The sequence below is a fragment of the Triticum aestivum genome, chromosome 3A, assembly GCF_018294505.1.
Source record: "Triticum aestivum cultivar Chinese Spring chromosome 3A, IWGSC CS RefSeq v2.1, whole genome shotgun sequence".
Classification (NCBI taxonomy): Eukaryota; Viridiplantae; Streptophyta; class Magnoliopsida; order Poales; family Poaceae; genus Triticum; species Triticum aestivum.
In genome coordinates this window covers 58282795-58305003 of record NC_057800.1, presented here as the reverse complement: position 1 = coordinate 58305003, position 22209 = coordinate 58282795, and the positions used below count along the sequence as shown (strand labels likewise).

The following is a 22209-nucleotide window of genomic DNA, read 5'->3' as shown; positions in this document are numbered from 1 at the left end:
GCCCCAGGGACCTTAGGAATGAGGGAGATGGTCCCAAAGTTGAGGCGGCCAAGGTCAATCGAGCCCACGAAGAATTCCTCGAAGATGGCCATGATCTTAGGCTTAATCACGTTTCAGAAGGTCTGGAAGAAGATGACCGGAAGACCGTCAGGGCCCGGCGCCGAGGAGGAGTTCATATCCCTGATGGCCTCCCAGACCTCCTGTTTAGAGAAGGGGGCCGTCAGGGATGTGTTATCGGCTTCAGAAACCAGATGGGCGCCGGTCCAACAATCAAGGGCGAGAGAGAGACCGCTCCGAGGAGCGGGGGAGAAGAGGGAACGATAGAACCCATCAACATGGGAGCGGATGTCCCGGGGGTCCTGAAGGAGAGAGGCTCCATCCCAAAGGCAGGGGATGGTGTTGCGTCTGCGACGCCCGTAGGCGATCGCCTGGAAGTAAGCCGTATTCGCGTCACCCTTCAAGACCCAACGCTGAGCGCCCCGGATACGCCAATAGGCCTCCTCATCAGTGTAGATCACGAAGAGCTGGTCCTCGAGGTCATAGCGGGACAGCCACTCGTCCGAGTAGAGACCAACCGCGTCAGCCCGGAGGTCAAGGGCCTGGATCGCAGTCAGCAGCGCCCTCTTACGCTCCCTGGTGTCACGGCCCAAGTTGGCTCCCCACCCCTTCATAAATTGCCGAGCACGCTTCGCACATGAGTGCCATGCGTCTATGACGGAAGGGGGGGCGGGGGTGGGGGTGGGCACGAGCCTCGATCCAACGAGCACTGACGGTGACTCGACTCCCCGTTCTCGCCCCGCCGTCTCCGGAGTTCTCCTCCTCGTCCTCCGAAGCCAAGCTACCACTGCCAGGGCCGCTCGATCCTGGCCGAGACCAAGGGAGGGGGCCGACAATGGCGTGGAGGCGACTGGCGAGCGGCGCCGCCATGGCGGCGCATCTCCGGCGGGGCGTCCCCTCTCCCCACTTCGCCCCCGCCCGCGCCTTCTCCGCCCTCCGCGGCCCTGCCGCCGACAGCCCTACCCGTGAGTTCCTTGCTTCTCCGGCGTCCTCGTTTGCTTGATCCACGCGCTGACTCGACTCCCTACCAGTTCCTGTCAGGCACGCGTTGCAGGGCGTCTGGTCGCGGTGTTCGAGCTCGGCCCCCGCGTTTCAGGCTCGCGCCCCCATGCTCCGGGATCTGCTGGCCGCGAGGGTGCCCCCCGGAGTTCGTCCGAAGCTTCCAGGTAGCCTAAGGGGTTAGGATCGTGTGCTACGGTTACAGTATTTGTCAGTGCGCCGTGGACATCCTTCAAGCTCTCCTTGTATTTGTCTCAAAAACATATCTCAGATAGCCATGTCTTGGTCTACAATGTTAGTTGACCAGGATTATGCTCACTGACTTTAACCATTATTCTAGGTCTGCTGAGGGGATTTGGGACCGGCGGCACCGCAATTGCTGTCATGCTTTATCCCACAAAGGTCGCGGAGGCACAAGGTAATTTCTTGCCACAGACACCAGGCACATTAGAATGTACAGTATATGTTTTTTCCTTCTAGTGCTTGCTCACATGGAGAAAAACATTTAGTGCATTTCCCCGATATGATTGTTCTTTTTCCTGAGCATGCTTATGTATGATCTGGTATTTAGGTATGTATTGGAGTATTGGACAGAGTTTAGTGAAGTTGATAATATGTCCTATAGTCCAATTTCATTCAGATTTCCCCTTGAAAAACTTAATCTAAGTTGTTATACATACTTAGACCTAGCTACAGATAATCCAAATGCTAGTCACTATTATTATCCTAATGCACATTTTTCCTGTGTGTAATTTCTTGCATCACAGAGCGACCGCCAAAGAGCCCATCAAAAGACATCACTGTGCTCTCACCACATTCGAAACAAGTTCTTAGGAAATTCTGGAATTTGGTCAGAAAATTTCAGCTGCCTATCGGTTTGATTCTCTTGATTGTGTATGGTTGGCGGAAACCAATGGTTCTTGCCATCAACACATTGCTTCTTCTCTACTCTACAAGGCCTGACCCCTATTCCATATACTTGTTTCTTCAGGAGGTTAGTTAAATTATTATGGCATCTTATAAAAGAACATATTCATGTTTACAGTTTGATGGTGCTTAATGTGGAATGATTGTAGCATCGTTTGAGATTTATTTATGCTACCCAAAATAACAAACTTATGAGAGGATGTTGTATGTTTTTCCTTCTTCTGTTACCTGATATATGTTTTACTGTTTCAGATTCATCAAGGGAAGGTGCAGCAAAATCCTGTATTGTGGAAGGAGGAGGTGAGCTTCATGCTTTTCCCCCCTAAGAGAGCTATATTACATATACCTGCATTTTGTAACACGGTTTGGAGTAGTTTAATGGTTCTACACCACATTACATTTTGAAGTGCTTTCCATATGGTCATGAACTTTCATTCACATTTTATTTTTAGCCTTTGCACAATCGAAGAACCCCCAAAATACCCCCCTAAACTTGAACACATTAAGAAGATTATACCCTTTTCTGAAAACAGTTTGAACATCCGTCTCAACATGCGCATCTCCGCTACACCTAACTCGAAGGGGGCAAATCCACACTTGATCATCTTCACTTCTGGGCAACCCTCATCAGTTATCCTCTCATCCTCTTGAGGAGTAGCAGGTTGCGGTCAAGCAGTCTTGAATGAGGATCTTTGAATAGCATCTTCCATCTTCCAATGTGTGACATCAGTTTCCAGAGCATTATTCTACCATGCCAGTTTTTGCTCTGAAAACAAAGTTGATTCTGTAAAGACCATATTGAGTTATTGACCAGAGATTAGCCTAGCATAACAAATTCAGAATTGCATTCTTATTGTTTACTCAACCACCAACGGCAAACATATTCAAAGTCAGAACCTAGCTGGACACCGAATATACCAGAGATAATTTTCCACTCTTGTTTGGCCACCACAACACAGCCAAAAAACAAGTTATGCACTGATTGATTCTCAGCACAAAACAAGCATGCCTTATTACCCTGTCTTTAACATTTGGGTGCTTTTGAATGTTATCACACGTGAGAATTCTGTTATTGGCGAGGAGCCATAGAAAGACATGGACCGTATCTATTAAAGTTTAGTTTTGCAGCTAGTATATTGCCCCAGAAAAATCATAATCAAAATTTCTGCAAAAAGAATGAAGAACTGCAAAGCCTTGTGATTTTTCTTTGGTTCCTGAAGGTAAAAAATGACCTTAACCATAGTCGAAACTATTCAAAAGATCATGAAGTAAAAATTGACTTGTACTTGTGGAGTAGAGAATATAATTAGGCAGAAAGTATGCAAAGCTTCACGATTCTCCCTTGGTTCCTGATGGAGAACTGCAGACCTCTTATCTTTTAATTGGATGTTTCGGCACTTGTGTTCCTTTTCCTGTATTTCAAGTACTCCCTCCGTCTGTAAATACCTGTCATCAAAATGAATAAAAGGGAATGTATCTGGATGTAGTTCTAGATACACCCCTTTTTGTCCATTTTGATGACAAGTTTTTTCGGACGGAGGGAGTACTAGTTTATGATTTGGTAAATTGTTCCTGTGCTGCTTCGGTGGAGTTACACCATCACCTGGACAGAACTAGTCGACTGCAGCTTTTGAGATACTATGCTTATGCTTGCAGCTCTCTTCCATGCTTTCTGTCGCCGCAAACAAAAGAAATTTGCTGTCATTGAAATTTAGGTATAATGTCAATTCAATTAAGTTGTATTACCTCTGTCCATAAATACGACACATGATTTTTGGTGAAGTAATGGATAGTGTCAGCAAGGTCAATCCATATGCATGACAATATTTAGTTCCTCAGCGCTCCTTTTATGTACTAATTTTATAGTTATAACCCTTCTTCATTTGCCTTCAGGTCATCCAGACAAGAAAAGTTGATACCGAAGACTACAAGTTCTTTTCTATTGGGACGGTCGAATTAAAGGACAGAACAGTACTGCATGTGATTGGAATTCTGGGCAATTGGTGGATCTATCATGTGTCGTATGACAAGAGAGTGGAGCAGTTGTACTTGTAACTTCTCATTCTGAAGAGCTGGTTAATAACAGTAGTTACTTGTAGTTTTTGACATCTGTATTAGGGGATACTGATTCTCAATGTTTCGGAGCTCTGCTTTTGCATGTAATGCTAAAATGCGTTAACATCACAAGTTTGTCCGGAAGATCTAGCTCTACTGGTCATCCATGGAATTTGTTTGATGGATGCATCGATTAACTTGTATCTGCTTGAAGTGTGAACTTACATCAATTTGAGTTGCGTTTCTCTGCATTATTTTCTTTAGAAATAACATGGCACTGAGTTTATCTGTGATATGCGATCATTCTGTTTTACCTATGATGTAACAAGGCCTGTTGTCTCATATTTTCTTAATTCTGCATGCCAGGTATGAATATGAGTATAGATATTACTATCTGTCTTTGGAAATACATGACACTGGGTTCAATTGGGATATGAAGATCATTCTGTTATTACTTATGATGTAACAAGGCCTCTTCTCTCTTATTTTCTTTATTTTGCATGCCGGATCGGGATACAAGTACATTATCTGTCTTAACAGAAGTGTTGAACTTGTTATTGATGCTTTTTCTGGTAAAGAATAGCTAGCTGGATGAGTCATTTTATTTTTATCAAATGCCAAACTGCTACGCTGCATTCATCGGATTCCCCATATCAAAATGCTTTCATCTTTCATTTCATCTGTATTGGAAGCATCTGGTACTATCTTATTCCTGATCAACCTGGCTTTTCTTTGCTTGATGCTTTAGTGAGAATCAGTTTACATGAGAATTTCTTTCCTCTTGTCCATACCTGTGCCGTGCCGACGGTGCCGCTTTAGTTAACCGATGAATTAGAATCTGGCATTCCAGTGCCAGTGGCATGAAAGAAACTGGAGTAAAATTCTTTTTTGCCCCTTTTGCTTTGCATCATGAATCTTGATTTTTCATGCCTTTTGTACCCATAGTTTTCTCTAGCAGCGGTAACCAAGTGGAACATGTCTGTTTCCAGGGGGGAGGTAAAGTGGTGATAAGGAATCAGGCAAAGTAACAAGAGGAGAAAGCTCATGGGCTCAGCCTATGTTTTCACCCTCTTTCGTTTAGTATTTCCAGTAATGCTAGTTCCTGTTGATATCTATTTAAAGACCTGACCGCAGCTGAAACCTCATTGCCATCGTTAGACGCACTGGTCTGGAAATCAAAAACCTGTGTTGTGTTTATCTGAGCTTTGCAGGGACATGGGTGGGAGGAATATCGGAGTTGCTGTGGACTTCTCATCGTGCAGCAAAGCGGCTCTGCGATGGGCGTCAACCAACCTTGCCAGGAGCGGTGATCAACTCGTGCTGATCCATGTCAACAACTCCTACCAGAATGAGCAAGGAGCGATGCATCTCTGGGAACAGAGTGGTTCACGTAAGTCCACCGACAACCCCTCTTGTTTACCGTGTATTGGAATCTGTAGGATAGGTATAGCGAGTGCTGCACATGATTACCTCAAGTTCTATCTATATTTGCTTCTGCCAGTTTCGAACTGATGAACAAACTCTATACGTTGGTGTTCTCCGTTGTGGTATCAATTATCAAATTACCATGCTTCTGAAATGGCAATTTCTTGTGGATTTCAGCGCTCATCCCTCTGGTAGAGTTCTCGGACCCCCATGTCACCAAGAAGTACGGCCTGTCACCGGACAAGGAGACGCTGGAGATCCTGGCCCAAGTGGCACATCAGAGCGGGGTACCAGTTTTTTCATCTTCCACCCGCAGAATTTTGTACCAGTAATCATAACTCCTGATCAAATTCCTGTGCTAGATATCATTCCTGTCCGCTGATTGCTGATTGTCTTGTCGTCGAAACTACGTGATTCGCAGGTTGAGGTCTTTGGGAAGATACTCTACGGCGACCCGACCAAGAAGGTGTGTGAGGCAGTCGACCTGGTTCCCCTCAGCTGCCTGGTCATCGGAAGCAGAGGCCTGAGCACGCTCAAGAGGTATGCATACCCACAGGTTCAGTTGTATGATTCTTAATAAAAGTTAAAGAAAAACCCTGCTCCTGTGATTGTGGCACGTCCGGTTCATAGCCGAACTTTACCATGATTTGTCGAGCGTGCGTGCACCTTAGCTTGATGGACTTGAACCTGTACATGACCATGGTGCCTTTTTGGTTCTTGGCGGCAGGGCTCTTGGTGTGTTCGCCCGCGTCTGCTTTGTATTCTCACAGATACTATATTTCATAGCAACACCATGACATTGTACTCCGAAATTTACTTGGAAGCTATGATGAAATTACAAGAAAATACTGTACATGGAATGTGGAGTGTAGTTCATCATAGCAAACACTGGGTTTTTGCAGCTTGCCGTTTGCCATCTTAATCGTCCATTACTTGATCGGTGCCGCTTCATCACCGACGAGGTCCGTCTACGGTCTACCTCGGCGGCGTTTCATTCGATGGCCACATGGCCGGCGGCCGCATGCTCGCGCGGCGCGTCGTCGTACCGTCCCCCTGCCGCGGTGCCGCCTCCGCCGTGCCCGCGGCCGCCGCGGCGACGCCCCAGCACGTCTCCCACTACCTCGCGAGCAGCCCGAGGGTGACCTGGGAGGCGTTCCCCGCCGCCGCGGCGCCCGAGGGCCACGTCGACGCCGTGCTCCTCTCCCTCGCCCGGAACCCCAGCCCCTCCTCCTCCTCCGCCGAGACCGTCGCCAAGAACGCGCACAGCTTCTTCCACTGGTCCGCCGCCTCGTCGCCGTCGCCCCACTCGCTCCGCTCCTACTGCCTCCTCGTCCACCTCCTCGCCCGCGCGGCCCTCGTCAGCCACGCCTCCGTCCTCCTCCAGGCCGCCATCACCAGGCACTCCTCCTCGCCCGCCTCGCACTTCCTGGACGCCTTCTTCGCGGCCTACGAGGACAGCGGCACCGCCGCGACGGCCCGCGGCCTCCACCTCCTGGTGCACGCCTACGCGCGGCTCCGCCTCCCGGAGGAGGCCCTCGAGGCCTGCCGCTACCTGGCGCTCCGCCGCGTGCTCCCCTCCCTCTCCGCCTTCAACGCCGTGCTGCACGCGGCGCAGCGCACCGGCCGGTTCCGGGTCGTCTGGGAGGTGTTCGAGCTAATGACGCTCAAGCGGGTGTACGCCAGCCAGGCCACCGTCGAGCTTGTCGTCGGCGTGCTGAGCCGGGAGGGTGCACTTGCCAGGATGGCGGCCCTTGTGGAGAGGATCCACGGCAAGAAGTGCGCGCCGGGCGTCGTGGCCCACGTCGCGCTGGCGCTGTGGATCTTCGAGGAGGGGAGGACCGAGGAAGGGATCTTGCTGCTCAGGAGGATGCTGCAGAGGAACATGGTGTTCGACGACGTTGCTTACTCGCTGATGGTGCATGCTTACTGTCGTATTGGTGATCTGGAGTCGGCACGTGAGCAGTGGGACGGCATGGTCCGACGAGGCTGTCGCCTGAACCCGTTTGTGTATACTTGCCTCATCGGAGTACATTGCCGTGAGGGCAATATCAGTGAGGCCATGCAGTTGCTTCAAGAAATGCTGTCCATGGGGTTGAAGCTGTATGATGCTACATACAGTCACCTCGTCACCGGGTGTTTTAGACATGAGAGGACAGATGAGGGCTCGGAGTACTTCGACAAGATGCTCCATGAAGGCCTTGTGCCGGACATTGGCACTTGCAATGAGATCTTAGAGGCGATGTGTGGTGCTGGACAGGTCGGCAAGGCAAACGAGTTGGTGACGGCAATGATCGACAAAGGAATGATTCCTGGTCAGGATACATACTGCAAGCTCATTGATGGGTACGTCAAGGTTGGTGATGCGGAAGGTGTTGTCAAGATTTATCATGAGATGGAGCACAGGGGACTTAACCATGGCATCGAAGTTTTTACCTCCCTGATCAGTGGCCTGTGCCAGTGTGGAAATCCAAAGGAAGCTGAGAAGTTTGTGTCTGTGATGGAAAGGAAATTGCTGGCTCCGACTAGTGACATAAGCGATATGCTGATCAGCAGTTACTGTGAGAAGGGTAACACTAAGAGCGCACTTCGGTTATATGACAGGATGATTGCACGGAGCGAGAAGTTAATCCCCTCTGCGGATACATTTATGATGTTGGTGAGAAGAGTCATCAAAGTAAAGACATAGTTCCCATAATACCTGATCTCGCAGTTAGATGGTTTGTGCTTTATGGGAAAAAAGCTAAAGGGGGCTGAAGGATAGGCGAAGGTAAAGAGGGAGAAGGTTGCTATTATTTAATATAAGATTGGTCTACATATTGCACTTATTGTACCTTCGCAAAGGAAATGGTAAAAATAGTAGGCTAGCCAACAGCAAACCACCATGAGGCTGCTGAAAATAAAAAGGACATGTGAGGAGAAATTAAGGCCTCCCTAACTCCCGTGAACATGAAACCTGCTCTACGAGTGAGGGGAGGAATTACAAGAGAATCCAATTTTCTTTTCTCGCCTTGTAAGGCAAACAATCTGAGATTCTAGTTGGAGACATGTTATTTTCTGCTTGTGTGCAAGTGGATGAGGCCAACCTACGATGCAGACTCCCTTGGAGTCCAGACAAGATTATTGCTAACATAACTACTCTATGAGTGTATGCTGCTCCTAGGACCTTTTCAATGCAAAATGGATCACTGGATTTCTGCTTGCCTGTTACTGTAAGGGTTTGTTCTTCTATGAAGCACTAATGCACTGAGCAGGAACTGGTAATGGTAATCTTTTTCCAGTGCTGATGATGACATAATGTATGATAACATTTTTAATGCACCGAACCATTATAATGTCATTCACATGTCTATAGCATTGTTCAGTGTCATCTATCAAACTGACTCTGAATTCATTTTTTGATTCAAATCTTGCTGATGTTCAGTGCTTTTAAGTTTTCTTGCTCTCATTCTTTTCATATTGTGATAACGGAAGGCCTCATTTCAGTCAACAGTTAACTTCCGACATTCTGCTTGACCTAATTATAGCTTGCCCTCTTTGCTTTTGGCATGTTATAAGTCTGTATTTCCTGGCATGTTATAAGTCTTGTTCTCTACTTAAATGTGTGCACACCTGTAGGTGATATGGGGCTGCATGACTGTGTTTAAGGTTGGCAGTAGGATTCTATAAGGCATATGACAAATAGCGTCTGTATATCTTTTGGTGATGGAACATTAAAGATAACAGCTAATTTTGTTTGCTGGACTGGTTAATGAAAACTGAGGGCTTTCGTTTTCAGAATCAGGCTATCTGTAATAATGGACATGCTGTTCTCATGTGTGACATCTCTTATAAGATATTTTTCTTTGTTAAAGAAATACAAAGTCTGCTGTCATTTAGTTTGCAGTCCTTGGATCTTTTGTCTATTGTACATGTGTGTAGGTTCTGGTATATGACCCAACATCACACCTCAGCGGGACACAGTTTTTACTGTGTTGGTTTTCTACTGCAGCAACCAATAGATCTCCGATGCAGAAGACACAGGTTTGTCACCAGCCAAACTAATGCTTGATTTTTACTTATGCTGCCACTCTGTGCTAGATGTCCATGAATCTGATGCTAGCTCTTAATCACTTGAGCGATTGATGTGTCAAGAAAATTAAGCTGATCGTGCTCCGGTGGCGCTTGGTGCTAGGCGAGGGGGATCGAGCCGAGCAGGGGGGCGCCTTGCGGGAACTTGGGCGCAGGAGGGGAGGGCAGGCCATGGCATGCTCTGCAAGGACACGTGGGGGCTGATGGCTTCAGGTATGACTTGTCTATACTCAAAGTGGTCAGTATGACCAAAACCTATAGGAATAAAAGTCTTCATTAACTCTCCTCCTTTTCATGTTACCTTTTTATCTGGATCACCAACGCCGGTTTACTTCTATTGTGGGGACCTTTAGAGGGCCAAGATGAACTTTCATCCTAGCTCAAAAAGAAAATGAAAAAACTTTCACCAGCTGTCCATACACTGACAGTGTTTGGCTAGACACCTTGGTTGGCATGGGGTCCTCCAGCAACGTCTTCGTCTCTTTGATCCAGATTTAGTAGAGGCTTCGACCCGGTCACGACAAATCATCTTTCTCACAGCTAGCGAGGGCTCATGGGCTAGTGAATGTTCGTTGTAAGATAGTCATGAGCCGACCTAAAGCTCAACCTGGTGTACGTGACCGCCGACTACACCAATGGGCAGGCTAATGGGTATCGCTTCCCCCTTGGTTTGGCTCCTCCCCTTGACCCCTTCAGGCTCCGGGTGAATTTTTTTATCTGTATCAGCGTTGAGTTTTGATCTCGACTAATTTGGTATTTAAAGCCATGCTGCAAAACCATTCATCTAGAAAAGGATTGCACTCTAGAACGCTGAATTCTAGTAGTGACTGGGCACTCATAATTAACGAACTCTCATTTATAAAAAGAATGATAAAAATGTACACCCATTGTATCGATAATCGAAGCACTCTGATTGTCGTCCATGGCATGGCATAAGGATATCCCCAACAATGGACATGGGCCAACCGTGGGCCACAGTCATAAGAAAATGCATAAGGAAACTGATAATACTGAACGGAATACAGTGTGTATTGCGTGGAACTGGTTGGTACACATACCAGCAGCATGTCTGCTCAGGTGTGAGACTGAATTTCCGATAAGGACACATCCCAACAAAATGTGACCTTTTTTTTCCCTGTCTCATCTCTCCCTTTTAATACTTCTCTCTTTCACAGTGGGTCCACATGCCATCTACTCCACATAACCCGAGTGATGATGGGGATCATTCTTTGAATGTATTTGAGTTTCCATGGTCTGTAGGGCAGGCTAGCTCGATTACGACTTAGTACAAATTTCCAAAAAGAGCTGCCAGCTCCCATTGTTCGACTCCAGGAACCAGATGCATGACCGGTAACATTGTGGCAGAGGATTGCCACACCATACATACGATATCTCAAGCCTAGTCTGCTCCTCCCGTCACCACATGTATGAACAGCAATATTCTCAAATGAACATCGCGTCCAAACCCATGTTCCAGATGTGCGTCATGGTGGCCTCCCTTCTCATCACCTCAGGGGATGTTGCGGCTGCTAGACAACAACATGCTCGAATGAGAGGTATTGCTATGAACTTTCCAGTGCTAAGTTATGCAGTTCAAACATGCATCAATCTGGAAATAACCTTGGCGGAATGCTAGGTGTTTGTGTTACTACATGCCTGCACTGCATCTAATATGAATAAGTTGTTCAACAGGCTTCGTTTTGCAGCGGATGCTTGTGATAGCCAACCTCTGGATAATATGCAGCGGCAGTGTTCAGAAACAAGTTCTCCTGCCAGGGTTCAGTGTCTCTGAAAATGATTACATCGATAATAATGGAACTTTTCTGTTGTCCAATGGCTTCGTATATGGCTTCGGCTTTGTAACCAGTAGTGTGTCAGAGAGCTCCTATCTTCTCTCGGTGGTGCACCTAGCCTCCACTTCTGTCGTCTGGACTGCTAATGCTAACTCTCCTGTTTCTCATACGGATGCCTTTGTGTTCGACAAGGATGGTAATGCCTACCTGCGGTCTCAAGGCTCCACTGCCTGGACTGCCAATCTCTCCGGCAAGGGCGCCTCTATTCGGCTGCTGGACTCTGGCAATCTTATAGTGCTCGGCAAAGACGGCTCTTCTCTTGTATGGCAGAGTTTGAGCTATCCAACGAACACACTTTTGTCTGGCCAGAGCTTCACTGATGGGATGACACTTGTGAGCCAGTCCAGCACAAACAACATTAGTTATACACTTGGCATCACATCAGGGGACATGAGGTTGTACGCAGGCTTCCAGAACCCCCAACCTTACTGGTCTGCTGTGCTGGATACAAGGTCGTTCGTGGACATGAATGGCGACATCTACTCTTCAAACCTCAATTCAACTTCGTGGTACTTCTATGATAAATCAGGGTCTCTTCTATCACGGCTTAACATTGCGCAGCAGAGTAGTGCCAATGACACATTGGCTGTTGTCCTCAGCGACATTGGATCCCTTTCCTTCCGCATCCTCCTACAGATTGCCGATGGCACGCGCTACATGGCTAGTCTCCCATTCGCAATCCCGGAGGACTCATGTGACATGCCAGCCCAGTGCGACCCCTATTCCGTTTGCATTAGTGGAGCAGGATGCCAGTGCCCGTCAGCACTTAGCACCTTTCCAAACTGCAACCCCTGTCTCATATCACCATGTAACTCAAAAGAGGACTTTCAGCTAGCTCAACTGGATAGTGGAGTTGGGTATATTGGCACTAGGTTCACCCGGCCCTTGGCTAGAACAAATATCATAGGATGCAAGGATGCGTGCATGGGCAATTGCTTCCTTTTCAACCAGATCGGTAGTTTGCAGAAGAAAGGTGAAAGGAAACCTGCTTCTGTATCTTTTATCAAGGTATCTAGCACTAACCATGGCTCGGGGAAAGGTGGGAGTGGCGCCGGGAGGCACACCGTCGTTACTGTTGTCATTGTGGTCGGACCGTTGGCTGTCATAGGGGTTCTTGTTTATGTTGGCTTCAGCATTTATCATCGTCGTCGGAGGCAACCTTCACCCTCACAAGAACAAGACGATGGGTTTCTCCGGACGATATCTGGAGCACCAATGCGGTTTACTTACACGGAGCTCCGAGGTGCTACAAACAACTTCGCTGACAAGCTTGGTCAGGGAGGATTTGGATCCGTGTATCTCGGAACACTCCCAGATGGGAGTAGCATTGCTGTAAAGAAGCTGGAGGGCCTAGGCCAAGGGGAGAGAGAGTTTCGTTCTGAGATGACAACAATTGGCAACATCCACCACGTTCATCTAGTTAAACTCCGAGGTTTTTGCGTCGAGGGGGCACAAAGGCTTCTTGCGTACGAGTACATGCCCAAGGGGTCTCTAAACAGGTGGATTTTGAGTACTAGAGTGGATGCTCCCCTTCTAGACTGGGATACAAGGTTTCGCATTGCACTTGGAACAGCAAAGGGGCTGGCGTACCTCCATCAGGACTGCGAGTCCAAGATTATACATTGCGACATCAAGCCTGAGAACGTTCTACTTGATGACAACTTCCATGCAAAGGTAGCTGACTTTGGGCTTGCCAAGTTGATGAGCAGGGAGCAAAGCCATGTTTTCACCAGGCTCAGAGGCACACGGGGCTATGTTGCGCCCGAGTGGATCACCAACTACGCCATCTCAGATAAGAGCGACGTGTACAGCTACGGGATAGTCCTGCTCGAGATAATCAGCGGAAGGAGGAGCTTCGACCCCTTGGAAGCCTCGGAGAAGGCCCATTTCCCACCCTTCGCTTTCAAGAAGCTGGAGGAAGGCGATCTTCGCAATATCGTCGACGCCAAGTTGGCGTACGACGATGAAGATGACCGGGTGGAGATAGCTATCAGGGTTGCTCTGTGGTGCATTCAGGAGGATTTCTCCTGGAGACCTTCCATGTCGAAAGTTGTCCAGATGCTCGAAGGCGTCTGTGATGTGCCGCAGCCACCGACGTCCTCGCATGTTGTGGACCGGCTCCATCCGAATGCTTTCAAGCCGACTGATACTCTACTTTCAGCTGTGCAGCTGTCTAGTCCCAGATGATATGCTGGAGTAGATGACCGGTTGCGCCCCCGACCGGCGTGCAAGTCGTCGGCTATCTCTTGTTTTGGCAGCATACTGTGCTGTATTTGGCAGCATATTGGATATTGCTGCTATAATGCTATTTGCTGGGGTATTTGGACTACCCGCTATAAAGTGACTTCTGAATCTCATGTGGGGGAGTGTCTTACTGTTCTGGGCAGTTTTACTGAAAGAAGGGTGCAGGAACACGCTGCGTGAAGGTGTCCAGCAAGTTATGTTGATGGCTTCTTCTTTGGTCGAGTAGTTGAAGGACGGTGGTGCAGCAAGGGAAGTAGCTCTGATGCGTGTAGCCCTCTGTGTTTCTGGAGCTGCTCTTCTGTTTTGTTGGCTTGTTGCTAATGTTGGTTTGATTTTGCAGGTCTTTTAGTGGACATGTACGGGGAGGAACGAGATCCTCTGACATTGCAAGGGAAGTCAGGTAGAGCTACACCTTACTGACTTTGCTTCGCCACACCCGCACTAAAAGCAAGGTGGCACAGTGGTTAACTACTCCCTCTGTTCACTTATATAAGACGTTTTAGCAAATTCAGACAGTATACTAAACAGTTCAAACCCAGCTGTCTGAAACGCCTTATAAAAACGAACGGAGGGAGTACAATAATTACCGACACTAATCGTCTACAGCAAATTATCTACAGTATCAGCATCACCTCTCTGACTTGCCTTCTTTTTTCTATACAAAGGAGCACTGTGCCATAACTCGATTTTCTCTTTCTGTCTCATCTTGGTGCTCCGTGAGTCGTTGATCAATTACTAGGAAGGGACAAGCCCACTTGACAAAAAAAGTATGGGTATGCCAAAACCTGGTGCGCTCTGAAGAAAGCTTTTAAATAGCAGCCGCAATAGCGGTAGCGTCTCAGGTTGCGCCAGAAAAGTGTGTTTTTTTTTAACTCAGTACAACCGAATCGCTCCTATACATGAGCATACTCTCATTTCTATGAGCACCACAGAGAGACTAAGCTGTCATAGCATCTTGAGATTTTAAGAAGTCACCACTAAGTGTCTCACGGTCAACAGAAACATCTCCTCCCAGAACGTACATCTTGAGCATCTTGTTATCTGTCCTTTATCTCTCTTGAGTTCTGGATGTTGGCGCTTGTGCCCATCCCGAATATGATAACATACTGTTGTGACTTGTGTTGGTCTCATCTATAAAAGGTGGGGCCTGGGCGGTGCCCTATTTTTTTTTTAAAAATGCGAGCATCAATGTCAAGTTTAGGACTTAAGCCCTGGTAGGCTGAGGATACCACTGTCTTTCTAAGTCCTAACCATCCAACAACGGGTTAGTTCAAAAATAGTGTGCTTCTAATGTTGTGCGTGCAATATCAGTTATCAGACCGCTATATCATCCGCTATCCGCAAGATCGCCCGCTATATATGTGCTTATTATATGAAAATACCAAATATGGACTGAGCTCCATGAAGGCCTTAATTTGGAAACTACAAAATTCAAACTTTTCAGTATGAAAAAATTCTGAAAGAAAATACATATATACCTAGAGACATAGTGTATATGTCCAAAAAATTTAGGTGGAAATGGTTAACATGAGAGCCAAAAAAAGCAAATATGCGGCTCTTTAGCATATGTAGGGTCTGTTTGGTTCATGACTAACTTTGCCGCAACACGTGTGGCTAACAAAATGGCCACCACAAGTGTGGCAAGATTTGCCAAAAATTGAGCCTATGACATGTGGGCAATATTGCAAGAAAAGTGTGGCAATAAACCAAACACACGCCTAAGATATTGTGGCACGACTAAGCTTAAGCGTGGCAACCTTAGGCTGTAAACCAAACATGCCCGTAATGTGCATCCTCAAAATGTAGGAGTTTTTTTTCCAACTCCGCAATTGGAGGTATTTATCCTGAAATTTTACACACATTTTTTAAATAATTTTTTGGAACTGAAAAGTTTGAATGTTGAATAACATGCAGATGACGATGCCATCCATTGGTAAAACCAGGGGACGTGCAACTATTTTCTCCAACGGGGATGTCATGCCATCCTGCCCATCACTCCAACCAAACCAAACCAAACCGTGGTGCGTCGCAAAGTCCACCGAAAGTGGCCGCCTCCAGTTTCACCGCAAGCCGTTGAAAAAATCCATTTCCCTTTCGGAACATTCGTGCGACGCCGCTCCGTGATGCCGGGGTAGCCCGTAGCCGTGCAGTGGACATCTCTCGCCCCCATTGTTTAGGGCATGTACAATAGTTGATAAGATAGTTTTATTTTAAGTTTTACATGTAATTTAGAAATGACAAAGAAAATATTTACAATGGGTCATTTCTTAGTCTTATCTTCAATAACTAGCAATTCTTAAAAATGTGGTGAGACATATTGTGCTAAAAGATCATCATTTGTCTTATCTTAAATAAGAGAAGATAAGCTTTCTTTTATGAGTTCTCTCTCCTCCACCTCATCATTTATCCTACGTGGCACTCCTAAGATAGCACCATTGTACATGCCCTTAGTCGCATCTCCCGTTGTTTTGGCAGCGGCGCCGAACCCGCCCTCCCAAAACCGTTGGCGCCCACGCCACCTATAAAACCCATCACCTCAACCAAACTCACCACCATCACACACACACACACACACCAGCAAAAATATTCCAACGAAGCAAGAAGATCATCGATCGATCTCCAACTCCAACAACTCCGGCGCCGGGCTTTGATCGGAAGGGAAGAAGGAGGAGGAGGATGCGGATGAGCTGCAACGGGTGCCGGGTGCTCCGCAAGGGGTGCGGCGAGGGCTGCACCATCCGCCCCTGCCTGGAGTGGATCCGGAGCCCCGACGCGCAGGCCAACGCCACCGTCTTCCTCGCCAAGTTCTACGGCCGCGCCGGCCTGCTCAACCTCCTCGCCGCCGAAGACGCCGCCCTCCGCCCGGCGCTCTTCCGCTCGCTGCTCTACGAGGCCTGCGGCCGCATGGTCAACCCTGTCTACGGCTCCGTCGGCCTGCTCTGGTCCGGCCAGTGGGGGGCCTGCCAGGCCGCCGTCGAGGCCGTGCTCAAGGGTCGCCCCATCGTCCGCGTCACGTCCGACGCGCCCCTCACGGCGTGCGACATCCGCCATGTCGCCAAGGCCGACCGCCCTGCTGCGGCGGCCGACACGCCCCTCGGCGTCTCGCGCGCCGGGCGCACCGGGTTCAAGCGCGCGTCCTCCTCCACGGCCAAGTCCAAGTCCAGGACCTCCTCCGGCGCCAAGCGCGACGATGGGCTCGACCAAGCGCCGAGCCACGAGGAGTCGGCCGGCAGCCACGACCACGGCAGCCACGTTGAGGACGACGGCATGGCAGTCGAGCAGACGAGGGGAGAAGAGTCGTCCGAGGGCACCGAGGTTGACGCGGGCTCGCACGTGAGCCAAGCAGAGCACAGCCCCGTGCCGCCGGTGGCCCAGGACGAGCAGGAGGCGCATGGCGACGAAATCGGGCTGGAGCTGACGCTGGGGTTCCAGCCGGTCACCCCGCGCGTGGTGGCGAGGTCGCCGCCGGCAGGGGCACGCTTCGGCGCCGGCAGCTCGAGCGAAGAGTCCGGCCACATCGGCCTGCTGCTTGAGCTGCCCGTGGCATAGAGACGCGGCCGGCGACAGTGCCTTTCTTGAAACTAGCTGCAGAGATAGAGTCATCAGTTTTGGGATCGTGTCATGCACCTTCGTGGTTGTTGTTTTTTCTCTTTTCCCCATTTTAGAATAGAGATAGCAGTGGAATCTTGTATACCTTGTGCATCTGCTGAGTGCCTTGTTGTTAGGGCCTCTCTGGATATATCTCGTGGTATGTTAGGCCCCTCCCAATGCTTCATCTTGTATATGTGCTAAGCCTTTCACGTAGGCAAAAAATCTGATGTGGCAAGTTATTTAAGAGGAGAGAGATGAGTGTGGTGACCCCAGGAAGAACCAATGCTAAGCACGTGAACCTAGGCAAAACATTTAAAAGAAAGGGCCCACCAATACATGAAGAGCTTTAGTTGCTAAATCATTAAATGAAGCAAGCTTAGCAACCATAAGCTAAGCACCTATGCATTGGGGAGGATAGTTGCTAAGCTATTTATTGTGCTTAGCACTTCATCTAAGCACCCATGCATTGGCAGCAGCCTTACTCACAGGAATGACACTACTAGCTATGATGTACTGATTTCAAGTCATTAGAGCAACTGTCATATGGCTTCAATCAGGATAATAATTGTGACTTCAGTCGGCATAATAACATCTAATATAATGATTTTGACCAAGCGGTCAGCTTGGTAAGCTACCAACAAACAATTGCAATAAAAATATGTTGACGATTTTGGCCCAGGATCGCATTTTGGCACTGTTGTTGTATGCCTCTCTCGGTCGACATAATTTATGGAACTCGCTCCAAAACCGAGCTCGTAACCTTCACATTTGAAGGAGATCATGTTTGGAGCTCACTCCAAATCCAAAACTACGAGAGGTGAAGTTTCAGCCTCTTCCTTCGTGCCACATGCGGGATGTAAAGTAGGCCGACCTCCCACGCGCCATTGGTGACGGAAACCCGACCATTAATGCCACAACCGCTTAGTCGAATTCCCGTGGGAGCCCATGAGATGGCGTCATGTGGCATCATCTCTTGATTTGCGTGTGAGCAGGCCGAGTGGAGTCGTTTGAGCAGCCAAGAGGCATGTGAATGGGCCGTGGCAACTTTTCTCATCGGGAGACGAGCCCCTTGACCACTAATCGTCAACCATCTCCCCAACTGCCCTCTTTATGGTACACGCGTTGGCCTATAAAGATTAGCGCCATTATTGCATAATCCTCTCTTACCCGTCTCCAATCCACATCTTTGGCTCCATTAGCACAGCGGCAAGAGCTTCCCCTCGTCTTCGGTTTTCGGGATGAGGTGGAGGTGAAGAAGTCGGTAGGTCCTTTGCACCCCTTATAGAACTAGATGAACGTGGCCCTTGAGATGATTGCGTAGATGTACGCGCAAATGGAGTAGCAGATTTGGACCCCGCGCCCACCCCCACTCTTGCCGGCGTGGATGAATGACCGTTCTAGGATGACCTCACCGAGGTGCATTTTTGGGCCATCGAGGCCGGCATTGCCACACTCTACGCCGACGGCGGCGGCGGATCGTGATGATGGACATGGCCGCAACTACTAGGTAATTATTAGTTTGTGGTCTATCAATGTGACTAGTGACTCAAAAAATACTAGGAATGAAATCGAACTAACGTTTGGATTAAATATGTTGCCTTTCTGACGAATGTGTGTTTGCATAAAACTGCTGCGGCCCCATATCCATATGGAGAGCGCTCCATATCTGTATGGAGAGCGCTCCATATCTCGTATGATAACCGCACAATACATATGACGACTCTATTAGAGTTGCTCTTACAAGTACAAATGTGTCAAATTAGAGAAGCGACGCCACGATGGTGTAGCCATAGGCTATGTGCTGTAGGTGGAGAGGGCATGGGAGAGAGAGGATGACAGGTGGGCCCTACACCAGGTTAACAGTTGAGTCAAACAATATGAGTTTTCCCATGCCATGTCATCACTTCCAGCCGGCCCTTGTCAGATTTCGTGTCAAAACGAGCTCAACCTAGCGTCTAACGTTTTCGGCAAAAAATTACTGAGCACCGGTGGCTTTTGCAAATTGTTAGTTGGGTGGTGGGTTTTTGAAAAATAGACCGCAATTGTTGTGGTTTTTTGCAATGTAGTCCTATGCGGCTACCTGCAGCGTGCCTTTATATAATAGAGTACGAGTCCAACAAACCATAATAGCATATTTTGTTTAGCCAATGCAAAAAGGAAATCAGCTTTTTTGAGCTTCTAAAATGTTGTTTCTACCTTTTCGTAAAGTAACAGGCTCCCTCCATGTATGGATCTATTTCGCATTTTCAGATAAACATGAGCCTATACTGGTAGAAATTGCAGTGTTCATGCCTTCACAAGTACTTGGTGCTTTTTTTGCAGCACGAGTAAGACAACATATATGAATGATTGAACAATTATAAGGGCGCCAAGGAGGAATCATTGTATACTAGTAATTGTAACCGTAAAATGGATAGCCTACACACAAACTGAAGCTGACACATATAAAGTACTAGTCAGAAACGCCCATGTCAGATTGTAATACTATTTTCCAGTGGTAATTTAGAAAAAGCACATGGATTCCTCACGTACGTTATACCAGCTACAGCTGCAGAGCAATTGCTTACAGATTCCTGAAGGATCACTTCTCGCTGAGCTTCTTCATATGCCTCTTCAGCCTCCTTGACAGTCGTCTTTGACTCTTAGCCCTAGATTGATACATAAACACAGTTCTATTATAGAAGCTCCCAACAGTTTTCTTCATGATCCCACAATCTTCATATTTACGCGCATCAGCCACCAACGTCGACAGTTCATCCGCTGAAAACATCTGAAACACACACGGGCTAGCTTCAGCGACTCACTCGAATGAGCGACAAGTTTCCATCATACGCAGCACATTCTCAAAAACATTATGCTACGATTTGCCTCGTGCGGATCGCCAAATACAATCTTCTCTTCTGGGAAACACACCATCTTCAGAGCCGTTGCCATTTTCAGCGTGTCCCAATCCTGGGAATTTATGGACGATACCACCTGGAGGAAGGCACTGGCACCGCGCCAGCTCTCACCAATTGCCTTCAAACATTTATCACAATCATTCAGCATGCATGCCGTCTCGATAATGCACTCGTTAACCTGGATACAAAGAGCACTGCTCCGTCAATGACCGATGCATATCAATTAGGCGAACTTGTTACAGTTGAAGCTTTGATCAGCGGCAAGTGCACAAACTTTCGGAAAGTGTGTGTTCATGGACTGTGAGCGATAAATCATTAAGCATTTTCACACCAGACATACGAGAAGGCAAAGTGGTGATCTCACATTGTCGAGTTTGACATCATCGAAGCCATATCGATCTACAAGCATTTTCAGCCCTCGACTCGTCCGAAGACACTCCCCCTCAGCTTGCTTTGACTTCTCTTCGGGGAAAAAACTATGCATGAGATAATTCAGGCCGCGCATCACGTCCAGCAAAGTAAATTGCAAAAAACCATCACAATTGGGGACCCTAATTCAGAAAACCACCACCTTTCGTTATTTTTTCAAAAAACCGCCACGTTCGTGCTGACAGTTTTCAAATGACGCTGATTCGCTCGTTTGCCGCGTCTGAGTGCAAACCTGACTGGTTGGGCCCGCTGTCAGGGGCCACGTGGACAGGAGGCGACGGCGCGCGTGACGGGCGCCGTTAGACGGCGTCGCACAAGACCTAGCGACCCGGTCCAGCCGCACCCAGTTCCCCCCAAATCGCATCTCCTCCTTCCCACGACTCCGCCCTAGCTCGCTCCCCTCATGGCCACCGGCGGCTGCGCCGGCTCAGCCGGTGACGTCACGGACGGCCGCCACATCTCCATCGTCAATTCTACGGGCCGCTCCGCCCTTCCTCGCTCTCCCACGGGGCCCCCTGGTTCGATTGGAGCCGTTCGATCTGCCGTTGCCAGCGGTGATGAGCGCGGCAAGGATGGCAGCATCTTCAACGCCAGCGTCGATGACATTGAGTCACGGGCCGCCGCTAAGTTGGCCCAGGTCTGGAAAGCAAATCCAGGGCAGAGCCACCACTTCACTTCCGGCCTCGGTGGCATTGAGTGAGTATTTTTCTTCCCTTTTCAATGAATTTTCTTGTGATTCTGGTACTGTAATTGTACACTTGGTGTGATTTTGGTAGTGTTTTTTCTCTGTTTGTAGTTCAATTTAGGATTTAGGGTTTATGTCAACTAAATTAGGGTTTGTAGCTTTACTCATTAACTGAATTGTGTTGACCTGGTTTGTAATACATTTTAGGAACTAGTGTTTGTAATTCTACAATTGCTCTTTAATTTAGAAGTTCTATTCATTTAAAATTTAGGTTAACTGAACTTTATGCTAACTGAATATGGGCTCAATTCACTGAACTGAAGTTAGTTTCAATCTATTGTTTACTTAATATATATCCTGACTTAATTAACAGTTAATTCCATATGATTGCATTTGTTGTTAACTGAATTTACTGAAAACTGATAACTGAACTTAGTGGTTAGTGTTAACTGAATTTACTGACAACTGAACTTGCTGTTAACTGAACTTGCAGTTTGGGTGAAGATGAACCTTGGGATCTTAGGTTCCATTTCCAAGGTTGTGACAATCTGGAAAGGACCATATGTGAATCAGATATCACATATATCAATATGCTAGCTATTATTGGGATAGAGGGGTATGGTCAAAAGGACTCCATGTATTATGTGAAGCAACATGGTGTGGGGATGGCAGGCATGCAGCTAATAAAATCTGAGGAAGATGTAGAAGAGATGCTGATATTGTATGAGGACAAGAGGTGTGTCACCATCACAGTTATGAAAGGAAGTGAGCCTGACATGCATATCAACATTGGAGATGGATGTGAGAAGCAGATACCAATTTCTAAGATTGGTTCTCCTAAGGTCTATAGTATAGATGATGCAGGTGTGCTTTATCAAACTCAGAGCAGTGAACCACAGCCAGACATGTCTGCTCCTCTTGTCAGTGCACACACAGAAGATTCATATGGAGAATATCTTTACACACAGGAGAGTTG

General features: G+C 47.8%; 5 protein-coding genes across 5 annotated transcripts; all 5 read left to right on the top strand.

The window, feature by feature from the left end:
- Nucleotides 1–689: 689 nt before the first annotated feature.
- On the top strand, nucleotides 690–4289 carry LOC123060263 (uncharacterized). Its single transcript, XM_044482876.1, has 6 exons — nucleotides 690–1022; nucleotides 1089–1223; nucleotides 1397–1474; nucleotides 1824–2050; nucleotides 2236–2283; nucleotides 3877–4289. Exons 1-6 carry the CDS (start codon nucleotides 893–895, stop codon nucleotides 4036–4038), a joined length of 780 nt encoding a protein of 259 aa, XP_044338811.1. The 5' UTR covers nucleotides 690–892; the 3' UTR covers nucleotides 4039–4289.
- Nucleotides 4290–5082: 793 nt separating this feature from the next.
- On the top strand, nucleotides 5083–6416 carry LOC123060264 (universal stress protein PHOS32). The gene is made up of 3 exons (XM_044482878.1): nucleotides 5083–5428; nucleotides 5641–5750; nucleotides 5885–6416. Exons 1-3 carry the CDS (start codon nucleotides 5254–5256, stop codon nucleotides 6038–6040), a joined length of 441 nt encoding a protein of 146 aa, XP_044338813.1. The 5' UTR covers nucleotides 5083–5253; the 3' UTR covers nucleotides 6041–6416.
- LOC123060262 (pentatricopeptide repeat-containing protein At1g66345, mitochondrial) lies at nucleotides 5641–8730 on the top strand. Its single transcript, XM_044482875.1, has 3 exons — nucleotides 5641–5750; nucleotides 5885–6003; nucleotides 6366–8730. The coding sequence occupies exon 3, from the start codon at nucleotides 6470–6472 to the stop codon at nucleotides 8147–8149; it is 1680 nt and encodes a 559-aa protein (XP_044338810.1). The 5' UTR covers nucleotides 5641–5750; nucleotides 5885–6003; nucleotides 6366–6469; the 3' UTR covers nucleotides 8150–8730.
- Nucleotides 8731–9756: 1026 nt separating this feature from the next.
- On the top strand, nucleotides 9757–14805 carry LOC123060261 (G-type lectin S-receptor-like serine/threonine-protein kinase SD2-5). Its single transcript, XM_044482874.1, has 2 exons — nucleotides 9757–11087; nucleotides 11224–14805. The coding sequence occupies exons 1-2, from the start codon at nucleotides 10955–10957 to the stop codon at nucleotides 13569–13571; spliced, it is 2481 nt and encodes an 826-aa protein (XP_044338809.1). The 5' UTR covers nucleotides 9757–10954; the 3' UTR covers nucleotides 13572–14805.
- Nucleotides 14806–16166: 1361 nt separating this feature from the next.
- On the top strand, nucleotides 16167–17319 carry LOC123057887 (LOB domain-containing protein 41). Its single transcript, XM_044480762.1, has one exon. It carries the CDS (start codon nucleotides 16305–16307, stop codon nucleotides 17175–17177), a length of 873 nt encoding a protein of 290 aa, XP_044336697.1. The 5' UTR covers nucleotides 16167–16304; the 3' UTR covers nucleotides 17178–17319.
- Nucleotides 17320–22209: the final 4890 nt, after the last annotated feature.